At 42.2% G+C, this 26,616-nt stretch overlaps 1 protein-coding gene across 5 annotated transcripts in view; it reads right to left on the bottom strand.

Annotated features, from left to right (window-relative positions):
- The window catches only part of tnfaip8l1 (tumor necrosis factor, alpha-induced protein 8-like 1), a 56,809-nt gene that overhangs the window by 17,903 nt on the left and 12,290 nt on the right, over positions 1-26,616 (bottom strand). The window contains exons 1-2 of one of the 5 annotated variants that reach the window (XM_041205150.1): positions 16,651-16,665; positions 15,682-15,797 (exon numbers count right to left, since the gene is read on the bottom strand). The exons of 2 other annotated variants lie outside the window; for them this stretch is intronic. Coding sequence is in view for 1 of the 3 variants with exons in the window: in XM_041205147.1 (XP_041061081.1) it covers positions 13,185-13,212 (28 nt within the window). In the remaining 2 variants the exon portion in view is untranslated. Of the gene's footprint in view, positions 1-6,813; positions 6,890-13,184; positions 13,384-15,681; positions 15,798-16,650; positions 16,666-26,616 lie in introns of those variants that run through there. 2 more of the 5 variants (XM_041205147.1, XM_041205152.1) reach the window with 2 other exon arrangements.

Below are 26,616 nucleotides of genomic sequence, written 5' to 3'. Positions count from 1 at the left end.
TCAAATTCACCTTTGAAATGGAGCAGTTAGATTAACTCCCCTTCCTTGATGTACTAGCTAAGGAATCTGCCAGGGGGATCTCTACCACAAGCCTATCTTGACTGGTCAATACATACGTTAGGATTCCTACAATTCCACACGCTAGAAGATTGGCCTCATCGGCAACCTCGTAAATAGGGCCCGAGCCATTTGCTTACCATGCAAGCTTGATGCTGAAATAGGGCATATCAAAGGCATCCTGCAGGGTAAGGGCTACCCTGATCAGATCATTTTGCACTGTATATCACACAGACTCTTGAATGAGCTTAAGGCCATCACTTTCAGCACTGAAAAGTGCCCAGATTACATCAGATTATCTTGGAAGGACAAGGTGTCTCAAAAATTTGAGCAACAGGTAAAGCTAGCTGGTTCATGTTGCTACTATGTAGAAGCGACACGAGTGGTATTCACCACTAAGAATGCTGCTTTCAAGCCAAGAAGGCGTTCCGCCTATTACACAAATGAGTAACGTGATATATGAATTTCAGTGCCAGTGTGATGCTAGGTATGTAGGCCATACGTCCCAAAAGACTGGCGGATCATAACAAACAGCATAACACTTCCATCGTTCGCAACAAACAGGATACAGACCATACCCAACCAGTCCATGCTTGCAAAACTCAAAACACAGTGTTCAACATTAGATGTGATTTCACAGTTAGACAACATTTGCTAAATAATCCTCAGAGTGCTACAAATTATGCTGACAACCAATTTAAGGTCATCAGTCAGGTTCGCTGTGTGGCGCATATGCATGTTCTGGAAGTTACATATATTAATACACCAGGGCCCTATTCTTTGCAGACAGCAAGAACATATACACACATTGTGCCTGTTTGAGCTAAACAATATATGTGACAGCCATTCACTGGTTCTTCCTCAGGGCAATGCCTTGACCAATCAAGAGTCATGCTGCCTGGTTTAAATTTCAAACAAAGCTTGGCAGTTAACTGTCAGTCACAATCAACTGGTGTAGTCTCCATTGCAATGCCTCTACCAATCAGAGTCTACTTTGCAACCAATCAGAACTCTCTTCTCAAACAGTATAAATTTGTTGTTTGCCCTTGCATTGTATTCCTGATGAGTGCAAGGCAAAAAGCTTTGGCAAAATGTCTCTTTTTCAGCAATAGTCAACAATTTGTTCAGATCAACTTTGCTGATTCTATTTATAATCCTGAAAATTAAAATCACGAGTTTTTTGCTTCTCCAAACAGGAGGCCCCCTTTAGCTTGCTCCAACTTTCCACAGAATTTAGATTCCTGTCGTCTTCTTGGGTTAAAGGGTCACTCTTTAAGGGCAATAATATCATTAAAAAGGATACTTGAGGAAGGCCAGGATTCATTTGACTAAACAGCCAGAGTTGCCCAAAAGCCTCAAATCTTGGTTGTCATTTTCACCAATAGATAGCCAAAACAACATTTTAAATTTCAAGGCCCTTCCAACAATGGAATAGATTCAATGACCAACAGAAGCAATAGTTGGCACCTGTCAAAGTTATGGAACCTCAAGGGGGGAAATATTAGTAACGCATCATAAATAACTAGTGAGTAATCTAATCAGAGTGAGCAGGTGTAACAGTTGAAATCTGCCAATTTTTAAAAGAATGTCTTCATACCAACAAGGAAATTTCATGGATACCAGTTTCTTGGTAATATAGGAATATTCTGGGCAGATGACCATTGGTCCAAATGAACTACTTTTCTACGTCTCCATGTGAAACTATATAGTCTCAAAGGACTTTGGACTTATCCTGCGTATTACCACACACCCAATCCAACTCGCCTACTCCAACACTCTTTTTGCTGGTCTCTCAACCTCTACAAACATTAGCCAAGCTTTGAGTCACTCCTCCTGGCTCCATGTCTATTTTCTTTACATCCCTCAGTGAGGCAACTTGTAATTTTTTTGTGCACACCAAAGGTTCTGTATAAATGGAAGTCGCTGTAAGGCTCCTTAAAGTTTCTTCACTTTAGATTGTACAGTTGAAGTTTCTCTACTCTTTCTTTGTACTTCGTTCCCTCACACTTGGGATCAGGCTTGTTACATCAAATTTACACCACAGAAACATGCCATTCAGCCCAACTAGTCAGCGTTAGTGTTTACACATCACACATGCCTCCTGCCACTCTATCTAACTCTATCAGCAGGTCCTTCTATTCCTCCCTCTCTCATGTACTTATCAAGATTCCCCTTAACTGTGTCTATGTTATTTGCCTCATCTCCCCCATGGGGTAGCAACTTCCACATTCTAACCACTTTCTGGGTAAAGACGTTTCTCCTGATTTTCCTACTGGATTTATTCGGGACCATTTTACATTTCTGATCCCTGGTTTTGTAGATTCTCTTTTCACTCTCTCCAGTGTAGTATGGTGACCAGAATTGCAAACAGCATTCCGAGTATTCAGTGCATTGTAAAATTCTCAGCATATAGCTGCCATGTTGGAATGTAAGTGAATGTGGGGAGGGGTCAGGAAGGTGGGGAGGGGGGTGAGTAGAGTAGCACTGGGAGCTTGGGATAGTTAGTATTCTTCCAAGGAACATACAAACCCCACAAACCATGACCTTCCTATCAATTTCTATGGAAGCTGCTTCCACTAACTTCATAACTATAACATTGTTTGATTTTTCCTTTGTATTTCCATCTCTGCAGTTCACAGTTCACTGCCAATATTATTAACCTATTCATTGTTTGATGAATGCAATTTAACACCTTTTTCTTCATCAACCACTTAGGGAAAAATAAGCTTCAGCGATTCCATTACAGCAGATTCAAAAGGTTGTTTTTCTGGCGTGCCATTTCTATTACAATTGTAGATTAGATTTCTACTCCCACTCTGGAGGCATTGCGGTAATATAAAGGCACTTTTGTAATCATACTAAACATTCCTGGGGAGAAGGGGAGGTGCTCAAATATAAACTCATCATTTTCATGTACTGCTGTGTCTGTTTATATTGATCTGCTCCTGCTACCACTCCCAACAGAACCTGTTCAATGTCAGAGACTCCTGAATTCCTTTCACTAGATGGATCAGATTGAGGAAGCCCGTTCAGCCCATCCTTGTAAACCCATCAATTTATTCCCCCATTCACGTCTTCCAAGCTTTGGGCAGAATTTTCCATTCTGGGGATGGTGGCGGGTGGGAAAGTTGGTGTGATTCTGCTGGGCGGCAGGCTGAGCGAACACGTGTGATCTTCTGCTTTTCAGCTCATTAATTATAGATTGGTGAGGAGCTTGGTGAATCTTGTGGTGGTGCAGGCAGGAGTCGCCTGCCCCACCATTACCTCATGGGGTCAAATGTGCTGGAATCATATTTAGAGGGTATCTAGATGGACATTCACTCATTGCAGGCCAGGAGCTCTGCACCACTCCCCCAGAGTCCTTGCAGCTACAGCTTCTACTGGAGAAGCTAGCTGGTGTGAGCAACCACATCCCAGGACATGTGAAGATACCTCCGGCATTGCCTTTTGCTCATCTTTACCGGCGATACACCCATGGTCGAGCTAGATTTTCACTGTTGAAATGGTCCATATTCGCCATCCTCTTGACCTCAGAGGTCCTACTGCCTCTTGTGGCTGAAGCCCCCGTTCCTCCTGGCTCTGTGCCATTTGGCGATGGGCCCTTCTCCTCTTCATCTGCATGGGGGCCATCACTAAGGCAGGGTTGCCTGTAGCCTGCATCTTTGACTTCTCAGTGGATGTGTGAACGAATTGAAGTGATACGTTTAGTGAGTGAGTATGTCCTTTACAGGTTTCCCTCCATCTCAAATCCAGCAGGGCAGTGCTAAGCCCTTCATATGGCCTCCTTCTAGACATGGCATCCCTCTACCACCCATTCCAGGTAAAGGACATCCTGCAGGACCAGAGATGGGTTTTCCTCCCATTCATACATGAATGTGTATGACCAGGGTGATTAGAACCATGTGAAAGAAGCCTCACATGAACAATTTTCTGCTCGTTTCTACTACCCTCAGAACTCTATGGACAGACCATTGCCTTGGCAGCATAGAAAGAGTAACCACATGATCCTTTGTCAGCCATAAACATTTACCCAGGAGGATGGAGATTTGGAATCACGAGTTGGCTGCCGTCCACCAGCTGTGCACCTTGGAGGCATTCCACCTCCCTCTCTTCATCCCAGTCTCTGACTCAGCTGATGGCAAATGGCACAGAATGAAAGGCAGTTCAACATTGAGATCCCAGCAAGGTGGATGGGACCCATGAGCCAGGAACAAACCTGCTGCAATGCAGGCTTCACCACAGAAAGAACACAAGTGAGCATCTTTGACATTCAGTTGTCTCAATTATTAGGGTGCCCCTTTAACTGGCCATATGTGCTGACCTTGAACTCCACCCATCTGAAAAGACCCTTCTCCCAACTCGAGGGACCTCATTGACTAACGAACTGTGTGGTCAAGGTGTATTTGGAAAAATAGTGCACGTCACCTTTCAAACTCACTCCGCCACCTTCTACCCTCCCCCCTGTAATCCACCAACTTCTCCCACTCACCACAGACACACCCAATATCACCATTCCTCTCCCTGCTGTCACCCCTTGAGCCTCCCCTATTACCCTGGATTCTATGACAATCCACTTCCACATGCATTTACTCCCCTCAGAGCCGACAACCCACTACTGTCTCATGCCCACCCTGACCCTGCCCCCTCCTTTATCCGAGCCACCTGTCTTGTCCACCTCCATGACATACCTGATGAGACCTTCACTTATCAGACTCTCACCCTGGACATGCCACCCTACTGCATCCCATGTCCCCCCTGACTGTGACTGTCCTTTCCTATCACCAGTACCATGAGTATTTCCCCCAGGACCCTACCATCGACACCACTGACCCCGCCCTCTAAAACACTCCCGCTTCCTGGACATTCTCTCCCCACTGAACCTGTCCCTGACAAATCCCGCCTCCATCCCCGGGCACTCTCCCCTCACTTCCCCAGTAAGCCTGCCTCCAATGTCCAGCCTTCACTCCACCCTTCCTCACCACCCCCCACTGCCCCTTCCAGCCTTTGCCTGCCTCCCTTGTCCAGCCTTGGCACAGTGTTTGCTAATGACACTCGAGTCAAGTTAAACAAGGTCCCCAAGAAGGAGAAAACGACATCTACGGACCTCAAAGTCATGGAAGAAGTGAAGCTCGCCAGGTGCACACCACTTATACACTGCCATGAAACAGACTGACCTAATTATCTGCTGGTGGGGTATTCAATTGGAGGTGGAACGTAATTCCGGCAAGTTGGCCTTTTGATGAGCAATCATGATACACAAACGAATGCAAATGTGGTTCCCAATGTAGATCTATAGGAATCTTGAGCCGCTTTTAACCTGCGGTCAAAGTTGGGAGAACAAAATTCCAAACCGTATTCCCACCGGCGGAAAACACCAAATTCCGTGCCCAACCCGCTGCTGGCAGGAGCAGAAAAATTCCACCCTTTGTGTTCAATTATTTTAGACAATTTTTTTATTCAATTACCCTAATCAAAAGTCTATTTCACCTGTTGATATACCTGTGACTGGATATACCATTCAATATCTTATATACTTCTATTAGGTGCCCTGCTAATCACCTCTTTTCAAGGGCAAGAACTGGCGATAAGTGAAAGATTTCACCTCTGGACTTCTAAATTGAGGTCTGATGGCAACTCACGAGACCCAGGAAAGATCTGGGGCTGAGCTGCATTGGATAAACATAGGTCAAGTCCCTTGTGTTCATTAGCAGCAATAACATGTTAAGAGTTTGTTAATAATCAGACAAGTTAAAGCTCCCTCAACTGAGGCAACAGAAGTGTCTTCAGAGGCGCTACCCTTATGAGGAGCATTTCTGAGGGGCTTCTGGCGACATTGTTGATCTTTACAGATCCTCTGTCATCAGCAGAGAAAGACGCTGACCAGAAAACTGAAGTTACAAACACAATTTTTAGCAAACCATCAGGGTTAGTCAAGGAAGGTAGCACACAATGAAGGTGGACATGTCAGTTGACCAATGACAGGAGAGTGGAGCGGGGCAGTTGGAGGCAGCTGGTCATGTGGTGATAACTTAAGGCATATGTCCAGAGTCAACAATCCTAGCAACCATGTGACCAGAAGGATTTACGCTTGAAGTTGCCATTGCTGAATCTGCTCCACAGTCTAACAAGGGGCAAATCCCAAATCCTGGTGCCCTCATCTAACACTAAATTAGGTTCATAAAGTGAATGGGCTTTAAAAATGTAATCTTCAATTTCTACACTTAAGAATTAATGATGTTTATTCAAGTTAACCATTTTTCTTGAACATTTTTTCAACTTTAACAATGTCGCATCAACCTCTACAAATCTTGTCTTGCAAATATACAGCCTCCCAGCCCAGATTTGCCCCTGAGTGTACTGATCTGATTACGAATACTCTATAAACAACCAGATTTAAGATAGACACAGGGAGGAACTGTGTCGTGCAGGACATCTAATTCATTCATGCCCGGGAGCAGAGTTCAAAAGCAGACTGGTTACTCTGCAGGCTGCAAGGGTACAGACATAAAACTGTGGTATGGATATGGGTCCACAGTGCAAGATTGCTTCTACCTGACAATCTTAACTTAAAGGGTTCAGGATGTTCAGGCTAGGGAGTAGAAGTAGTCACCTGAATGTAGTAGGAGACACTGTGCTCAGACACATACTCAAGCTCAGGTGAGAGAAATTGGTGAACAGTTTATATTTAACTACCTGATGCAGAGGCTGGTGAATATTTGCGGTGAACTTATTCAAAAAACAATTTAGAGAGATTACATGTAAAATGATGTCTGTTGAATTCTGGGGTCCGGGAGGTGGACCACAATGATGTTAATAGCCCAGTATGTCCTTGTGTTCAAAGCCTGAAGCAGAGAAAAGGAGTTTACTTTTTAAGCAGTTGCACAATACAATACCTAGGAATCTGAGAAACAGGGGTAGGCCATTCAGCCCTGCATGTCTAGTCTGCCATTCAATTATATTGTGGCTGAGCTACACCTCAACTCCATTTACCTGCCTTTGTGCCATATCCCCCGATACCCTTACTTATCAAAATGAGTCTCTAAAGCTCCAATCAAGCCAGCGTCCATAGTCTTTCTTGGGAGAGGATTCCAGATTTCTACTATCTGTTGTGTGGAAGAGTACTTTCTAACTTCCCTCATAAATGGTCTAGCTCGAATAAGATTATGCTCTTTCATTCTCAATTTCCCCACCTGAGATAGGGAGATGCTGGCATAGTGGTAATGTCACTGGACTAGTAATCCAGATGCCTAGCCTAATGCTTAGAGGACATGGGTTCAAATCCCACTGTGGCAGCTGGAATTAACAAATCTGGAACTGAAAGCTAGTCTCAGTACTGGCGACCATGAAACTATCATCTGGTAAAACTATGTTAAAACCATCTGGTTCACTAAAGTCCTTTAGGGGAGGAAATCTGCCATCCTTCTGGTCTGGCCTACATGTGACTCCAGATCCACAGCAACGTGGTTGACTCTTAACTGCCCTCTGAAATGGTGCAAGCTGCTCAGCTCAAGGTAATTAGGGATGGGCAACAAATCCTTGCCGACACCCACATCCCATGAAAAAATAAAGAAAAGAAATAATTTCTCAGCATCTATCCTATTCGATTCCTTAAATACCTAATAATCTTTCATGCTCAAGGGCCAGGTTTATACAACCTGTCCTCATAATTTAACCTTCTATGCCCTAATATCATACTGTATGATAATTGGAAATACTATTCCATTCCACAGCATAAACATTCTCAACCTTGTTCACCAAAGTTCACCAAATATTTAAAAAGTGGACATGGGAATCTACGCTCAGTGCCTTTCGGTACAACTCCAGCCAATGGTAAGAAGGAGGACCCTCTGAAATTGAATTAAATTTGGAATATAGTCCCAAAGCCATGTTAGGAACATTCTGAGCCTGCTCACTGAATATTTAATTATATTACCAGGTTAATTGTGTTTAAATTGGCAGAAGACAAGCTAAAATTGTAAACTGCACTAGTCAGGTGGCACCTGAAGTAGTGTTCAGTTTTGGTTGCCATGACAAAGTAAACAATTGGCAGTGCAGAGAAGAGGAACAAGGCTGATTACTTGCCTCAGGTAATTAAGTTATGAGGAAAGATTGGGGTAACTGGATCTCTTTAACCTTGATAACTGAGAGTATCTTATGGTATGACACCAAGTCATAAATGATGATCCTCAGCTAAAAGGTCTGGCTACAGGTACCCGCGTGGGCCCGAGTTATGCCTGTCTTTTTGCAGGGTATGTGGCATCCCTCCTCCCCTGCCCACAACTCTTTTTCCAGTACATTGATGACTTTATCAGTGTTGTTTCATGCTCTCATCTGGAACTAGAAAAATTAATCAATTTTGCTTCCAATTTCCACCCCTCTCTCACCTTCACATGGTCCATCTCCGACACTTCCCTTCCTTGATTTCTCTGTTTCCATTTCTGGTGATGGACTGCCTACCAATATTTGTTATGAGCCCATCGATTCCCACAGCTACCTTGACTACACCTGCCCACATCCTGTTTCCTGTAAGGACTTCATTACATTCTCCCAGTTTCTCCATCTCTGTTGCGTCTGTTCTGATGATGCTAACTTGCACAACAGTGCTTCTGACAAGTCTTTATTTTCCCTCAGGGAGGGAATTCCACCCCCCCCCCCCACCCCCACATTGTGATTGACAGGGCCATCAACCGTGTCTGATCCATTTCCTGCACCATTACCCTCACACCTTCCCTTCCCTCCCAGAACTATGATAGGGTCCGCCTTGTCCTCACTTTCCACCCCACCAGCTTCCATATTCAAAGGATCATCCTCTGCCATTTACACCAACTCCAGCATGATGCCACCACTGAACACATCTTCCCCTCACCTCCCAGTCAGCATTCCAATGGGAATGTTCCATCCACAACACCGTGGTCCGCTCCTCTATTAACCCCAACACCTTCCCATGGCATTTTCCCATTCAATTGCGGGATGTGTAACACCTGCCCCTTTACCTTCTCACTGATCAAGTCCCCAAACATTCCTTCCAGGTGAAGCAGTGATTTACTTGCACTTCTTTCAATTTAGCCCACTGTATTCGCTGCTTCCAATGCGGTCTCCTCTATACCTGGGGGGAATAAATGCAGACTGGGTAACCGCTTTGTGGAACACCTTCACCCAGTCCACAAGCATGACCCTGACCTTCCTGTCACTTGCCATTTCAATTCATCATCTTGTTCTAATGCTTATATTTCTGTCCTCAGCCTGCTACAATGTTCCAGTGAAGCCCAATGCAAGCTGGAGGAACAGCATCTCATCTTCCAATTTGGCACTTTACAGCCTTCTGGACTCAACACTGAGGTCAACAACATCAGACCATGAACTCTATGCACCATTTTAATTTTCCCCCCACTTCCCACCCCCCCCCCCCCCCCCCCAACCCCCAACAAGTACCAACCTGTATTGTATCTCATGTTTTGCTTTCTCTCAGCGCTGATGCTTTTCCTGCTATTAACACATTCTGCTATTTTGCCTTCAGACTGTACTGGTCTTTATTACACTATCAACACCTGCTTTAGTCTTTAATACTATCATTACTGTTCGCTTTGTCCCTTTGTCAATCGGTCTCCCCCACTCTCTAACCTATCCTTGATCTTCTATTTTGTTTCCCTTGTCCTCTCCACTTTTTCAACAGCGTAAAGCCCATCATATCCCTACCTCTCCTCAGTTCTGAACAATCATATTAGACTCAAAACAGTAACTCTATTTCTCTCTCCACAGATGCTGCCAGACCTGCTGTGTTTTTCCAGAACTTTTTTCTGTTTTTATTTCAGATTTCTAGCATCTGCAGTATTTTACTTTTATCATAAACGATGGATTGGGTTAAATTTGGAATCGTCTTAGCATAGTGTGAGATATCCAAGTTACAAAGCCATAAATATGTAGGGTCAGGATTTGGTTTAATTTCATATTATGAGTTTTTGCTTTCTTTTCGCTTGTAAATAGCTTGTGGATTTGTACTGTAGCTAGAAATAATGAAATGGTTAAAGTTGTTCATTCCCAGGATGCTATATCGTTTGTTGCGTTAGGGTATGATTAATCTGACTGTCTAGCTTCCTGGAGAGTAGGATGTGCGATTTGTGCCTGTTGACTTATTTTTGTGGCCATATTGTTGAATGAGATAGCCAAGACAATCTTGGGATAAAGGGGTAGCACAATGGAGCTCAGGGTGATTAATTACACCCTACTTAGTGAACAAGTTTGCATCCGGTCACTGAAGGAACTATATCATTGCTGGGGGCGTTGTTCACAATCAAACTTGTCATGTCATAATAAATCAGCAAGGACAGTGTTTGAGAGAGATGATGGCCTAGAAAGATCTTGAGCTTTCCTTCACATTAGTAGCTAGGATTGATGAAGGTTACCTTTCTACCCAGAGAAAAGTAGAGTAATTGTGTTTGTTTCTCTGTATGTCTTTCCTTCGAGACATTGACTGTGTCAAAGACTTGATCAAACATAATAAATTGATAGTGTTGCAGCTATACGTGGTGTGTCAGATTTGAATATTCTTACAGTCAAGCATGGGAGAGAAAAAAAATCTTAGGCTCATTCAAGAACAGTTAGATGGTGGGATGGGGGAAAGGGAGGGATGGAGAATATATTTTTGGAAATTCTGGATGCGTGAGCTAAAATGGACCAATTCATCTGCACATATCCTATGTATCTGAGCTCTCGCAACATCCTGCAGCTGCAAGTACCCTGAAGTTTAGACAACAATAGCAGCTAGATTGCTGTCACGGATCTAGGCAGGGACACATTACAAGACTGATTGACTTACAGTAATTTGTACTCAAAAAGCATTAGTATGTTGTACGGCATTAATTTAAAACGAATGCCTCAATTAAATGTGATGCATTGTAAATACAAATCAATGCTTTGCACTTTTTTAAAAAAAATGAATATGTTTGGAGATGATAATTATTAAAATGTCTTGTGATTATTACCTTTAAGTTAACAATACACTCAAGGAACATAAACACACAATTGGGCCACAAGGAATTATAACTTGTATGGTTAGGAGGAACATAAAGCATATAACTTGAGTCATTGAAAATGGGTTTCAGCATTGCATCAAGATAAACTGTGTGATAGAACATAAGCTGCCTGAACACACAGATCAGCCAAAGGAGATAGTCTTGCCTCATTTCATCTGCACACGCACTGCAGTGCAAATATAGCCAGTGGAAAATAAAGTTTAAATACTTCCACCAGACAACTGGGGTACTCTTGTAAACTTCATTTTTAACCTTTTTATTGCTTCTAGAGAATTCCATTAGCTAACTTATGATGTTACTAGTTTTGGGTCTGCCTGCCTTAGGTATTTTCCCAGGTGCCAGCCACTCTCATTAGTAGCTTACAGGAGTGTGTCCACTTTGCCCAATATCTAAATGTATAAAGGGTAACCTGGGACATAACAAAAGGATCCAATTGGAATCTGAACTAGATATTCTACCTATCTCAGACTCTTGTTGAACTGCATTATTTTACAGACAAGTTATTGTGCAAAATAACAAAAGTAATTGAATCCTTCCTCAATTCAACCAACCACCAAACCCTCCTAGAGAACAAGAAAATATTATAAACACAGGCCACACTATTTCTGAGTGGATTTGATTAAACTTTTTATGGTCACCCTTCTCATTTGGACTAAGTCTGAATTTGAGATCAGCATGTTTTCCCTTGCTTGGCAAAGCATTTTCCCAAAGCCTAGCCGGCTAACTGACTGGGCTAGTCTCCCCATTAAACTCTAGTTCTCAGTAGTGGGAGTGCAGTTTCTTTGACTTCTTCCTTATTCAGGAAATTCACCAGAAGGTCTACCAGCAAAACTGGCTCCATTCTCCTTTCTTTTGAGGATGTGGGTTTAAAGAAAACATGTTTTGCTTTTCTCATCAGTGGGAACCACCATGCTCAATTGGCCCTCACTGTCTCGGTTTAAGATAGACTGCAAGCCTTGAGTTCCACAAACTGGCTAGTTTGGCTTTAATGTGTATCTTCATTGTCCAAAAGTGGCTACAATCCAAAGCTTTTTTTAAAAACTGTGCAAAATCAACTTCTGTTGAAACAAGAACACCTAACTATGACTCATTCCTAAGTTGTTTTGATGAATACCAAAAAAAAATGATCAAAAGTCTTGAAATATAACAATTTGACAACTGACATCTAAAGTTAGTGGACACTTGGGCAAGCAAATATAAAAGAGCCACATTTCCTCTGGCTAGAGAGCAGTACATAGCTGGCAGTATAATTCAGTTCTGCATTGCTGGGAGCAGGTGCCAGGTTCAAACTGTTACTTGCAGATATACAGGATTCCAACAGTTTTTGGCTCTCAATTTGCATCCTCCTCTTATTATTTTGCTGACATGAAGGCTATGAAGTTCGACAGGCTGGAGATACTTCTAGAAAAAAAGTCCTTCCGCGCTTCAGAACTATTATTTCTGTAGTGCCTGATCAAGATCCAACTTGTAGACACATCGTCTTATTGGATTACTCAAAACTTGACCGCAAAGCAAACGGATGCTGTTTGTGGGCTTTGTCTCCGAGTTTTCTGTACTCTCCTATAGCCGTGAACTTGCTGATAATTCATTATGCTCGACCCACAGTTCCCCAATGGTTGTTAATAGAATTCAAGCCAGTTGGTTAAGTCAAAGCCAAGACACACAGCTTTTCTTTACTAAGTTTATTGACTTTTCCAGCTGTTCCCTATTTATATGTGTACTTAATTAAACAATGCTCTTTACCTATGCATCTTAAGAATAAAAACAATATAATTAACATACTATTGACAGTGGTAACCTCTCTTCTCTTAAAGGACATAGGGAGAGAAAAAAATATAGTTTTCCTGAAATTTTCTATACCAAGTTTTTTTAAAAAGTGACCAAGTTTTGTTCAAATTCACTTTCAGTGCCACTTACAGAAGTAGTTTTCAAAGTTTGTTTTTAGTAATCTGATTTATTAATGGCTTTTTTTAAAGCTTCCCCAGGTGCACGGAGGTGACTATCTGGTTAAACAGAACCAGCTTCAGAATACTTTATCTATAGAGAAAGCTGGACTCGTTTCAACTTGCAGTTTGATTCTATTCCGCCCCTTACCTTCCTGCACTTCGTCTTCACACTCCATGGCTGGCTCTGATCAATAGTAAAGTGAAAGACTTGGGTAAATCACAGCAGAACAGGGCAGTGCTAATCAACACAAAAAGCACCAAGTGCCCAAGGGGCTGGATCGCACAGGAATCCTGAGTGTGCACCAGTCAAGATACTTGTAAGAAGAGTTCAGGAAACACTCTTTATTGGAAGCCGTCAGTCCAGGTTTGCCCTGCCCTGTCCTGCTCACTGGCTGATGACAGACACCCTTTCAGGTCCTGTCAGGCAGACAGCTGGAAAACATTCTTCTCTCTTTAATATGATCACCACTTGCTGAAGGTTAGGGGAGAGGGGCTGGGGGTAGGGGGGGATAAGCACACAGACAGGCACACTTAACTTCACAAATTAGACATTAGAATTTCTGCTTTCGTTTGGTCTGGTGTGTTTTGTATAATACACCAACAACAGGATATGCAGCGTATAACCTGAACGTCAGTCAGAATTTGTGTAAAGGGATCTTAACTGTTTTGGAGGTAAACCTTTCCTCAGAATCAAGGAAGGGTCACACCCAAAATGTTAATGAGTTTTCTTTTTACGCTGCTGGATTAACAGCGTATTTCCAGCATTTCCCCGATTTCCTTTTTGCGCCAAATGCAAAGAAAACAATTTACAATTATACTACACATATAACAAAGAGGACAATTCTCTCCCCCTTCCTGACCCCACATGTACTAGAAGGTTCCAGGTTTAATCCTCATTCTGCACGGAGTTTGAGCCAGGTTGTATTGGGGCTGCTGCAATTAACTTCAGTTAACCCGCACCCCCCAACACCAAGTATGGGAAGGAGAAAGCCACCTGAATTCCTGTACCGAATGGGTCAGTGGTTAAAGACATCACTTTGTTGTGGTACAAAGCCTCTCAACAGTGACTTGTATTTATGTAGCACCTTAAATGTAATCACACATCTCAAGGTACCTTACAGAAGCCACATAAGGTAATATTAGGGCACATGATCAAAAGTTTGGTGTAAGCGATAAGCTTAAGGAGTATCTTAAAGGGGAACTAAGAGGTAAGAGAGGTGGAGAGGTTTATGGAGGGAATTCCAGAGCTTTAGGGCTTTGGCACAGGATAATGTGGTCACTAATGATGGAGAAATCAAAAGCGGGCATACTCAAGAGGCCAGAATTAGATGAGTACAGATAGGGATATCTCACAAATAGCTCAGAGGGTTGTGAGACTGGAGGAGATTACAGAGACAAGAAGGGGCCAGGCCATGGAGTGATTTAAAAACAGGGATGGGATTTTTAAAATTAAGGCATTGCTTGACTGAGATCCAATATGAGTCAGTGAGTTCAGAGGTGATAGGTGAACAGGACTTGGTCCAAGTATGGACACGTCCAGGATAGATTTGGATGACCTCAAGCTTCTAAAGGGGAGAATTCATGAGGCTGGCCAGAGGAGAGTGTTGGTATAGTCAAGGCTAGAGGTAACATAGGCATGGATGAGGGTTTTGGCAGTAGATGAGCTGAGGCAGGAGCAGAGTTGGGAGTTACAGGGATGGAAATAGGTAATCTTAGTGATGGTATGGATATGAGGTTGAAAGCTCATCTTAGGATCAAAATATCACAACAAGGTTGCAAACAGCCTGGTTCAGCCTCAAGACGTTGCCAGGGAGAGAGATGAAGTCAGTGCCTAAGGAACGGAGTTTCTGGTGGGGACTGAGGTCGGTCTTCCAATACTTAGACGGAGGAAATTTCTGCTCATTCGGTATGGCATTAATGCTTTGTTTTTGGATGATGTCATTGAGGGTCAGTGTGTAGCTGAGAAACAGGAGAGAACCAAAGGTAGATCCTTAGGGGACACCAGAGGGTACAGTACGGTAGCAGGAAGAGAAGCCTCTGGCTACGAATAGATAGATAAGAATTGTATCAGGTCAGCACTGTCCCACACAGATGGATAACAGAGGAGAGGTATCGGAGGAGGATGGTGTGGTCAACTGTGTCAAAGGCAGCAGACAGGTCAAGAATGACGAGGAGGGATTGCTTACCTTTGTCACAGTTACATTGGGTGTCACGTGACTTTGATAAGAGCTGTTTCAGTACTGGGCAGGGGTGGAAACCTGATTAGAGGGATTCAAACATGGAGTTCCAAGAAATATGGATTTGAGGTGACAATGCATTCAAGGACTTTGGTGAGGAAAAAAAATTGGAGATGGGATGGTAAATTTGTAACATGTGTTCAAGGCTTTGTTTTGAAGAGAGAGTGAAGATGGCAGATTTAAAGGAGAGAGGGTCAATACTTTAGAGAGAGCAGAAAGTCTCAGGTTTCCTCCTTGTCTGGGTCGAATTAACTGATCTTAAACAGGGATAATCGGCAATAACTGCACAAAGCACTCTGGGCTATGGAGGAGTAAGACCATCAGGATATTCACTGCATCACTATATTATGCCCTACGCCTGAATGTGTGTGAGAACCTATACAAACACGTACACATGTACATACTTACACAGAGAGAAGAGTCCTGCTGACACTTGCTGTTAAGCATCAGAGAATTCAAACTGTCAATTGGGAGAGGCAATGTACAACTTCCGATCATCAAATTGTACCCCAGCACGGCAGTATCTTCAGTCAAGAATGAGAGAAAATGGAGGATAAGAGGACAGTTTTAACTATTCCTACTGTTCTAAATCAAGGTTATGATGATAAATCACTCACTAGCTTTGTTGAGGCCAAAATATCTATGCACCATTTTGAATGATGGCAATTCTCAGGAATGCTGCATCCGTCAGTGGTAACACATGGATTATATTCACAAATTCCTCCATGCTGTGAACTGTTAAATTTTAAAATTCCAATATTTCAGCAATTGCTGAGGAAGCAAAGCACTTACACAGGAGAATGCCACAGAGTCAATGCTTCCACTAAACCTATAGCCCTATGGTTCTAACACAGCCCTAACATCTGCACTTATGGAAACTGGATTTCATTCCTTTGTTTTCTTCTCTCTTGTCAGCCATGGTTCAGTTGATAGCGCTGTCCCCTCTGAGTCACAAGGTTCTGGGTTCAAGTTCCTCTGTAGGATTCGAGCACAAAAATTAAAGCTGACAATCCAGTTCAGTACTGAGGGAGTGCTGCACTGTTGAAGGTGCTAATTTTTAGATGAACTATTAAACTGAGGCTCCATCTGCCCCCTCAGGTGAACATAAAAGATCTCACAGCACTAATTTGAAAAAGAGCAGGGGACTTAGCCCTGGTGTACCGACCAATATTTAATCCTCAATCAACATCACAAAAACAGAGTAATTGATCTTAATCATCTTGTTGTTTGTGGGAGTTGCTGTGCATAAATTGGTTGTCATGTTTCCTTCAAAACAAGTGACTGCGCTTCAAAAGTACTTCATTAACTGTAAAGCACTCAGAGATGATATGTGATCATGAAAGGCACTGTACAAATGCAAAACAAAAATAAAAATACCTGGAAAAACTCAGCAGGTCTGACGGCATCTGCAGAGGGGAACACGGTTAATGTTTTGAGTCCGTACAACTCTTCAACAGAACCAAGGAAAAATAGAAGAGAGGTGAAATATAAGCTGGTTTAAGGGGGTGGGACAAGTAAAGCCGGATAGAGGCCAGTGATTGGTGGAAATAGCCAAAAGATGTCATAGACAAAAGGACAAAGAGGTGTTAAATGCAAGTCTTTTTTCATCCTACACTGAGAATGGAAGGTGAACACATTGAATGTCTTCTGCAAAATCCCAAACCCAGCTGACCATAATCTCAGGTTCAGGATCACAGGTGAAGGGATGGTGGACCATATGTGCCCCAAAGCCATGTTAGAAGTAGAGATTAGAGATGACAATTCCTCATAATAAATGGCATTGCTTTTCTTTCTCTGAGGCAGCAGTTACATCACAGTTTCACCTTAATATGTGATCATCACCCATGACATGTTAGAAAGGCAGTGCGTTAGATAGATATTCATGACTTTTTCTAGATTTTAAAGCTATTTGAAGACAAGCCTGGGAATAAGAATTCTGTGAAGGATCTTTCCTCCCTGACATCATGGAGTTTTACTCCTTATTGAGGAAATTAGGGACAGGAGATGCTATTTAACCCCTGGAGGTTGCTCTGCCATTCAATGAGGTCATGGCAAATCAGCGGCCTAATTCCATATAAGTGCCTTTTCCTCATATCCCTTAATGTATTTGGATTATAAAAATCCATCAATTTCAGTTTTAAAATTCACAATTTATCTAGCATCAGTTGTTGTTTGTGTAACATAAGAACACATGAAATAGGATCAGCTGTAGGCCACATGGCCCCTCGAGCTTTCTCTGCCATTCAATAAGATCGTGTGATCTAATCATGGCCTCAACTCCACTTTCCTGCCTCTTCCCTATAATCTTTGACTCCCTTATAGCTCAAGAATCTGTCTAACTCAGATTCAAATATATTCAGTGACTTTGCCCCCACAGAGCACTGGGAAAGAGAATTCCAAAAATTTATGACATTCTTAGAGAAAATATTCCTTCTTAACTACATCTTAATAGGCGACCCTTTAGTCTGAAATAATGCCCCCTGTTCTAGATCCCCCCACGAGGAAAACATCCTCTGAGCATTTCCCTGTCAAGCCCCCTCTGAATCTTATGTTTCAATAAGATCACCTCTCATTCTTCTAAACTATCAATATAGGCCCAGCCTGCTCAACCTAACCTCATAAGATAACCCTTTCATCCCAGGAATCAAAATTCATGAATCTTCTCTGAACTGCCTCCGATGCAAGTATATCCTTTCTTAAAATGAGGAGACTAAAACTGTATGCAGTATGCTAGGTGTGGTCTCACCAATGTCCTGTACAGTTGTAGCAAGACTTCCCTACTATACATTTTCTCCTTGCAATAAAGGCCAACATTCTATTTGCCTTCCTAATTAATTGATGAACCTGCATGCTAATGTTTTGTGCTTCATGTATGAGTGTTCCAAACTTCAACCACCCTTTGTAGTGAAGTGTTTCCTAATTTTACCCCTTAAATATCTGGCTCTAAGTTTTACACTATGTCCCCTAGTCCTGGGTTTTCCTACGAACAGAAATAGTTTTTCTCTATCTACCCTATCTGGTCCGCTTAATATCCTGGAAACTTTGAACATATCACCCCTTGACCTCCTAAATTTCAGGGAGTGCAACCCTAGTTTGTGTAATTGCACCTCACAATTTAACCTTTGGAGTCCAGAGAAAATTCTGGTAAACTGCACAGACCTATGGTCAGTACTCCAAGTGTGGTCTAACTGGGGCTTTGTATAGCTGATCTGGAAGCAGTGAACTGTAGTTACTGCTCCCAATTCCCTTTCCAGAAATACAAGACAGATGAAGAATTAATTATGCTCCCCAACCCCCTACTTCCTCTCTCCCCAACATATGCTGAATGAATAAGATTAAAACTTGAAGGGTTGGCTCAATATATAGATGTTATATCATTCTGACTGCTCCTCTACAGCACACAGTCAAGGACTGATAGTCCAGCTACTGGATTGAGAGCTGTTTCCTTTTTACAATTCTTTACAATTTAGTATGAAACATACCAAGCAGTATCTTAGAGAAAAAGCCCTATAGGAAATGCTAGCACAAGAAAATTAAACAGATAACAACTATGCGCAGTGCTCCCATCTTACCCTTCGACCAGGGTACTCAAGCTTTTAATACTCATGGACCTCCAAGACACAGATCATCTTCAACCGCATATAAAACTTAAAACTCCTGTACTCATTTTTTTATATATCTGAAGTTGTTGATATGAACAGATCTTGGTGTTCTGATTTAACATTTAACCCACTGGAGGACCAAAACCATTCTGTTCAAAAAACATCTAGATCCTCAAAATTCAAAGCAGTAAATCAATGAGTTAAAAAAAAAACTATTGGCTGATTTTCCCGTTGGGAAATTCCCCAACTCGGCAGACCCACCTCGGTTTAAAGGACCCCATTAGACCAAATGTTCGCTCAGGTGAGGCAGGAGGGGGATAAGAGTCAGGCCTGCTGACCCCAGAAGCAGATTGTTGGCGGCCATGGGGGTGGGCAGGGGCTGAGCCGTGTTGGTTAGAAGACCTGCCCCATTACTCTAGGATTTCATTTCAATTGTTTTAGAATCTGTTAGTCTCCAGTCCTCACATTCTCTCACACACATCCCCTCCCCTGCCCAACAGCCTCTCAAAATTCCCCCATGGTCCCTCATACCTCCATGTCATGTCCATTGCCACTCACCAAGTATTTACCATGCACAGACCTCAGGAGCTATGTGGAAATGAAAATAAACTTCCAAAAATCTAATACAGCTCTCACTCTTACACATTTGATTGTGTACATTCAAAGTACATTCAAAGCTTTCAAATTTCAAATAGTTAATCTCTTATAAAAACAAATTCAGACCCCACGTCAAAAAACAACTAATTCTTTAATAGCCACTTTAAATTGTCAATCAAACTGTAGGCTTGGAAACCCCTGTAGAGATGATTGTATCTTTTGAAACTCAGCCAAGCACTCACAATGATATAATAACAGCCCTTGGGAAATGTCAAGAAAGTACTCTATTATCTGTTCATGCAGTTTTAATAATGTGTTTTTCTAACCTACCGTAGATGTTGGCATAAAAGTCCACCTTTAAAGCCACAAAAAATCCCCCCAAAAGCAAGGGATTGAACTGGACAACATGCATAAATGCGAACCACTGGTGTGGGTACAAGTGGTCGCCATTTTGAAATGCCATCATTCAATGCAAAGAATGGGCGTGCTTAAAGTCCCACACATTATTGTGACACAGCCCGTATCACCTGCTTGACCCCTTGCGCCCAGTTATAAGATACTGGTAAATCAAACATCCATTTGTGAAAAATTGAAGCTGACTGCTAATGTAAGTTTAGCATGTCATGGCTAAAAAGGGGGACCATCTTATACACCTAGTATATGCAAAAACACGATTTTTGAGGCTGGAAAAATAGGATCAATTTATGTGCCAGGTCTACATATTTGCCACGATTTACGGTAAGTTTTTTCCATTCCAAGTAATAAGCATACCAGCGAACGTAACTTTATGTCCCCTATCTTTGTATATGTCAAGAATTCTGATGGCTATGATATTATTTCTCATTGCTTCCTACCATCATTGGGTCCCTCCCTGCCCCCTATTCTATTTCCTCATTAAGATGTACTGCTGTACCTCCAGGCAGTTAAAAAAGGAAGGAGTACATTTATTTCATCCCTTCCATTACCTCAGGGCCTTCCAAAGCATTGTAATGTCAGAAATTTGGCAGTCAATTTGGACAGAAAAGTCCCGATTTTTAAAAAAGTGATGTTGGTTGAGGGATAATTATTAGGCATGACACTGGGGAGATTTCCCACTGCTCTTCTTTGAAATAGTGACAAGAAATCTATTATGGCCACCTGAGATGGCAGGAGGGGGCTTCGAAGGACGGTACCTCTGACAGTGCAGCTTTTCATCAGCGCTGTAGTCAAGTGGCAGCATAGAATATGTGTTCCAGTCTCTGGAGCAGGACTTGAACTGCATACATTCTGACTCAAATGATAGTGCTACCACACCTACACCTAAAGTTGCTTTATAATGTATAAAAAAACTGCTTGCTGCATGAGAGAGAATCAACCACAAAATCTTGCAGAACTACAGCTCCATAAGACCTAAGCAAATTATCATTCCCAAGTAACCACATCAATCGGAGCCTTTATAGTAAGTTCTGCAACTTTTCCCCTTCCCTCAAACCCAGACTGCAACGCACTTGTAAAGCAGCCTAAAGCTTGCCTGGAAGTATAATGCTTACACTGGGACCAGAAGAATGTTAGTATTTCCTGTTCCTGTCTCATGGGTCTCCTGCAGAAGGCAGTAACACCAATGTAAACTTCCTGGATTCAGCAAGCGCTGCCCTCGACCCAGTGGAATCAATTTACTATTGACCAGCATATTCATGTAGCAGAAGGATTCTATATTCCTATTTCCGCGTTTCCACCTTTCTTATTTGTTTTTTGTTAGACTGACAACTTCCTCCCTTCCTTTCATGTATTGACACATGAATGGGAATAGATCCATGGGTCATCCTTTTGTCACCTCAACCTCATGCGAGAGGCTAGACAGACAGCATCAGGGTTATCACAGCCTACTCTGATCTTTGTCCTAATGTACTGACATTTAACTTTGCAGCAGAGGTCACTGGAATTAACCCGCCCCGAGCATAAAATTGCTGAAGTCAAATGTCATTTCCTCTTCGAGAATTACAATTTCCAAACTGTGTCACTAGGGGGCAATCATTCTGACTTACTTGGCAACAGCAAGGGTCAGATTTGAAGTGCATAACATTGGTGTCAATTTATTGTTCAGCGATTTTTTTGCTTTAATGCTGCCTCAAAATTACAAATCGTTATAACAGGAAATATGTCCTAACAGGATATTAAAAATATAAAAATTGTAGGCAACATCATCGTTGAATTATTTAGTAGCGGTGGGGAAAATGGCACTAAACCCAATAGACATTCATGTTGTGTGACATACTTATATTATTTTTAACACTGCAAGAAATCCAAATGCTGATTTGCTGTGTTGCCCAGATATAGGCCTTGCAAGGTTACAAACCAAAAGTAGTCACCAGAGCTCGATGCAAGAAACGTGGGTTTTCTGCTGTTTGACACACCACCAGAAATCTCCTATAAATACCAACACACTCTGTCCTAACTTCCCAAAGACTGTCAGCTACCAAAAGTAAAACTGAAGGTGTAAAATTGGTCCAAGCAAAATAAAAACAGGCTTGTAGCAAATTGGCAAATGATGTTTTTCACTACATTGGTTTTTATTTTTCATTAATTTGGAAAATATTGCCAAGTTTTAAATTCCAAACTCAGTAAAAGTGACAGTGAGACTAGGAAACAAGTCTCCAAAAAGAGAGTTTCTATGAATTTCAGTGGAAAGAAAATTGGACATAGTGAAAATAATCTGCATTGGTTTGGTACAAACCTGTTTCGTGCAGTTGTTATAGACCAGTTTCACCCCAGAGTTTTGTTCATATTGTCATGTCCCTAAGACTTGAAAGAGATCAAAATCTGTTTAAATCAAGCCTTACCTTTTTGCTTATTTAAAATGTGGACATTGAACCAAAAGATGGCTGCTACGGGTCACATGATTCACAAGTTGGCTCAGTTTCTGGAAATTTCCAGCAGAAGTTATAGGACAAAAGCTTAATCCTCATTCTTGTGGAATCTCACATCTCTCACTGTGAGGACACATTACAATTAACAAAGCCAGGGACCAGCAGGCAACCTGTCTCCCCAGCCTGGTCCCTGTAGCAAAGGGGAAGCCATCAAAACTTATTACACCAACAGAGGTGCTAAAAAAACACCATTTATCTCCTAAGGTGAACATAGATTTTGACCAGAGGAATAGAAACTGACTCTTTTATGGGCAACATCATATAATCCAAGCTTCTGGCCTTTGGAAAGTTTTAATATTACACTTCCAGACTTGCAGCTCAGTCTGCTGTTTAAACCCCAGCCTGCAAACATCAAAGCAGGACTCCAGGTTGACCAAAAGCCTGTATCAAGTCTGAGCCTCTTCAAAGTCTGTTTCTCTGGAAGGTTCCTGTCATCGCCTGCCTCACAGACTAAGTTTCTGTCTACCAACCTCATCTCACTGTGTCACCATCAACTTTAAAGGAATTCTGTACAATCTTGCTTCAGCTAGCTGAACTGTAGCTCAGTCGTGGAGGAACCCTCACTGGACTCTGACTTTCTGGCAATCATGTGAACTGATACCCATATCTGTGGTGCTTTTTCTTTAAGTTATTCATAGTTGTAAAAACTCCTCTTTCTTACCTTATTGTGTGCGAGTGTGTGCTTATGAAGTTGTGACCAATCCCTGGGTTTGAGTGTGTGAATAAATTATACTTCTGATTTAACCCTGATGAGAGTTTGCTGCAGGTCACTTTAAAAAATTGACCTCACAAACAGAGGGCTTCAAGAATTTCCTATTTCAAGAATTAAAAACAGCTCTGCTTACTGTCAGATGGAGAGAAAAATAAAGGAGTTCATTTTTGCCTCCCTCCTGTGTCCATTACAATATTTAAAGAAATTTGGTGGCTATACAAGGACCCTACGGGATCCCAGTCAAAAACTCATTCATTTAACATGGTGAGTATTACAATCCAGACAGGCTTCATTACACTAAGTGTGATGCAAATTTGAATGGTGAAATATGGCCCTTGTGGACGATGAGCCATTGTATCCCTCTGGTTTATTCATCCACTTAAAATAAACCTTGCTGTTGATAACCTCAGAATAAATCTAATTGGTGCAACAGCACAATGTTATTGCCTCAAATAATTAAAAAAAACACTCAGCTCCAATAGTTCCAGTGCACCAGGTGCATCAGAAGTATCAATAAGGAATGCATTAGGATTTCAAATGTACGACAGTGACTACATTTCAAATGTGAAATACACACAGCAATGCAGTCATGGAAATTTAGGAATGCACAATATTGTAATGATGTATTGCAAATAGTATATTAGAGCATGATCTCACTAAAATGCATCAAAACCTGTGGAGCCAAACTACAGAAGTGATATTAATAATAAATGATATTACTTTATTACAACCCATCTATTATTAAATGATACTACTCCAGTTTCGTTTTAATTTTGAGCTCAAATTAAAGATGTTGCAGTGCATTTGATGTTATTAGTAGTTGTGAAACTTTTGGCTTGATAGTTTTAGCGAATAACACCTCCTTCTTTCCTTGAGGGTAGCCCTAAGCTACACAGACCGGATACTCCCACATTTGATTCCTGGTCTGTGCTGGGCTAGTTGTGGATTTTGCTAGGGCAGTAGGAGGAGAGCTATAATCAGTACATCCCCAAGCAGGGTAAAAGGCGGGGGAAATCAGATCTGTGAGTAGACTTGCTCTCAGTATGTAGCTAGTCCAGCCTTTCTGAACGGTTGGATTGTGCTTGGCTCTGACATTCCCCTGCAGTCAATTAGGCTAGTGAAACTAAGGTCACATATGATGAATGGCTACTTGGACAGAGAACCAAAGGGCATTCGGTGTCTGTGGGTCTGTGTTTCCCAGCACTTTTGTGAAAGGGCAAGTGGGGTGGGGTGGGGGGGTGGATGGGGGAGAGCAAGAAAACCCCTAAAATGGTCAATCAGGAGGAATATCATCTTGCTGATTAAAATCTTCCCTCAATACTTTGCTTCATTGAAAAGAATCCAAGATGCCAAGTACAGTAAAGAAGGAAATGGTCCCTAACATATTTTGTACAGGACAGGAGTTAGTTTCCTCCCAGTTCCTCCTAGTTAAATATCTCAAATTGTTTGGCACAGCCTACGGTGGCTAAACCCAACGAGGCACAAAACAGACTTGGGAAGAGTTCAAAGGCCTTCCACAAGACTGAGTGAGTACTCGCAACTTTAGATGAACAGAAAATTGGAACTTGTTTTTGCCAATGGATTCACAATCCTTAGCAAATAGACCAGTAAGACAATGGGTAGCAATGTCTTAGAACAATGCCTACTGACCTCTGAACTTCTGGGCCTGGGGCGGGTGGTGGGGCCAGGAAAACAACAAATTCTCTAATTTTCTTTCGGAGTGCGAGGTCTCTTTTAAATTTTTTTGCATGGCTATGCACAAGTATTAGCTGAAAGCGGCTGACTTGCACATGATCTGCATGGGAACTTACAGAGTGTGGCGCTCAACTTATAAGGGAATATTGATGGGAGTCAATCCAATGACTCTGACCACTCTCAACCCAATCCTCAGTAGCTGGGAGCTCATCTACACATGATTGCCACCAGTTCAGCTTTAACTCCGTCATCTTCACTCAAGAGAAATGAGGATAATTCTTCTTAACTGGTAACAGAACAGCCCAAAGTGAAGTTGGGCATCTTGGAAGCTGTCTATGCTCACTTAGTCAACTGCACATCAGAACTTTTTTTATCTTTTCATGGGACATGGACATCGCTAGCTAGGCCAGCATTTATTGCCCATCCCCAATTGCCTTTGAGTAGGTGGCGGTGAGCTGCCCTCTCAAGCTGCTGCAGTCCACAGTGCTGTTAGGAAGGGAGTTCCAGGATTTTGACCCAGAGACAGTGAAGGAACGGCGATATATTTCCAAGTCAGGATGGTGTGTGGTTTGGTGGGGAACTTACAGGTTGTGGTGTTCCCACACATCTGCTGCACTTCTCCCAGGCGGTTGAGGTCACAACTTATTGAAGGTGCTGTTGAAAGAACTTTGGTGAATTGTTGCAGTGAATCTTGTAGATGGTACACAATGCTGCCACTATGCGTCAGTGATGGAGGGAGTGGACGTTGGAGGTGGTGGATGGGATGCCAAACAAGCAGACTGCTTTGTCCTGGGTGGTGTCAAGCTTCTCGAGTGTTGTTGGAGCTGCACTCATCCAGGCAAGTGGAGAATATTCCATCACACTCCTGACCTGTGCCTTGTAGATGGTGGACTGGCTTTGGGGAGGCAGGAGATGAGTTCCTTGCTCATGTAGCAACAGTATTTAAATGGCTGGTTCAGTTCAGTTTCTGGTCAATGGTAAACCCAAGAAACAAAAACAAAAAAACCTGGAAAAACTCAGCAGGTCTGACAGCATCTGTGGAGAGGAATACAGTTAACATTTCGAGTCTGAATGACTCTTCACCAGAACCCCAAGAATGTTGATAATGGGGGATTTAGTGATGGCAATGCCATTGAATGTCACAGGGAGATAGTTGGTTTCTCTTGTATTGGGGATAGTCATTGCCTGGCACTTATGTGGCATGAATGTAGCTACAATTGGTGTCAACGCTCTTGGCTAGGAGGGGTGAGGAAATCAGACAGGCTTCCTATTCCTGAATGCTGTTAAGTGTCTTTTGCTGGGAAGTGGGCAAATGTGCAACTTGGTAAAAGGGCATGATTGAGATTGTAATGATGCTATTGAATAGCACCTTTCATGGTTCCCCATGAAAGCCTGAACAGGCTGTGTATTTTTTTCCCCAGTGAGGAGAATGCTGGGGGCGGAGAGGGTTGGCTGGTTGTGGGGAGGTCGAGTAACCAGACTGAGATCTTTAAAGTTATAAAGGGATTTGACAAAGTAGATGGGAAAAGATATTTTCACTTGTTGTGGAGTCCAAAGCTAGGAGCCATAATTATAAGATAGTTATTTATAAATCCAATTGCATACTTCAAAAGAAGCTTCTTTACTCAGGAATGGTTAGAATGAACATGCTGCCACATGGAATAGTGGAGGAGTAGCATAGATGCATATAAGGGAAGATAGGGACATGAGAAGAAAAAAGGCTTTCATGTAAAAAGCACTCTTCACAATCTGGTACATCTCAAAGTGCTTTATAGACAGCAAAGTATGTAGGAACGCAATGGCTAATTTGAGCTCAGCATACTCCTACAAA

Source organism: Carcharodon carcharias, chromosome 14 (assembly GCF_017639515.1).
Source record: "Carcharodon carcharias isolate sCarCar2 chromosome 14, sCarCar2.pri, whole genome shotgun sequence".
Lineage (NCBI taxonomy): Eukaryota > Metazoa > Chordata > Chondrichthyes > Lamniformes > Lamnidae > Carcharodon > Carcharodon carcharias.
Note: the sequence above shows the minus strand (reverse complement) of the source record. Positions and strands in the feature narration are given on the sequence as shown.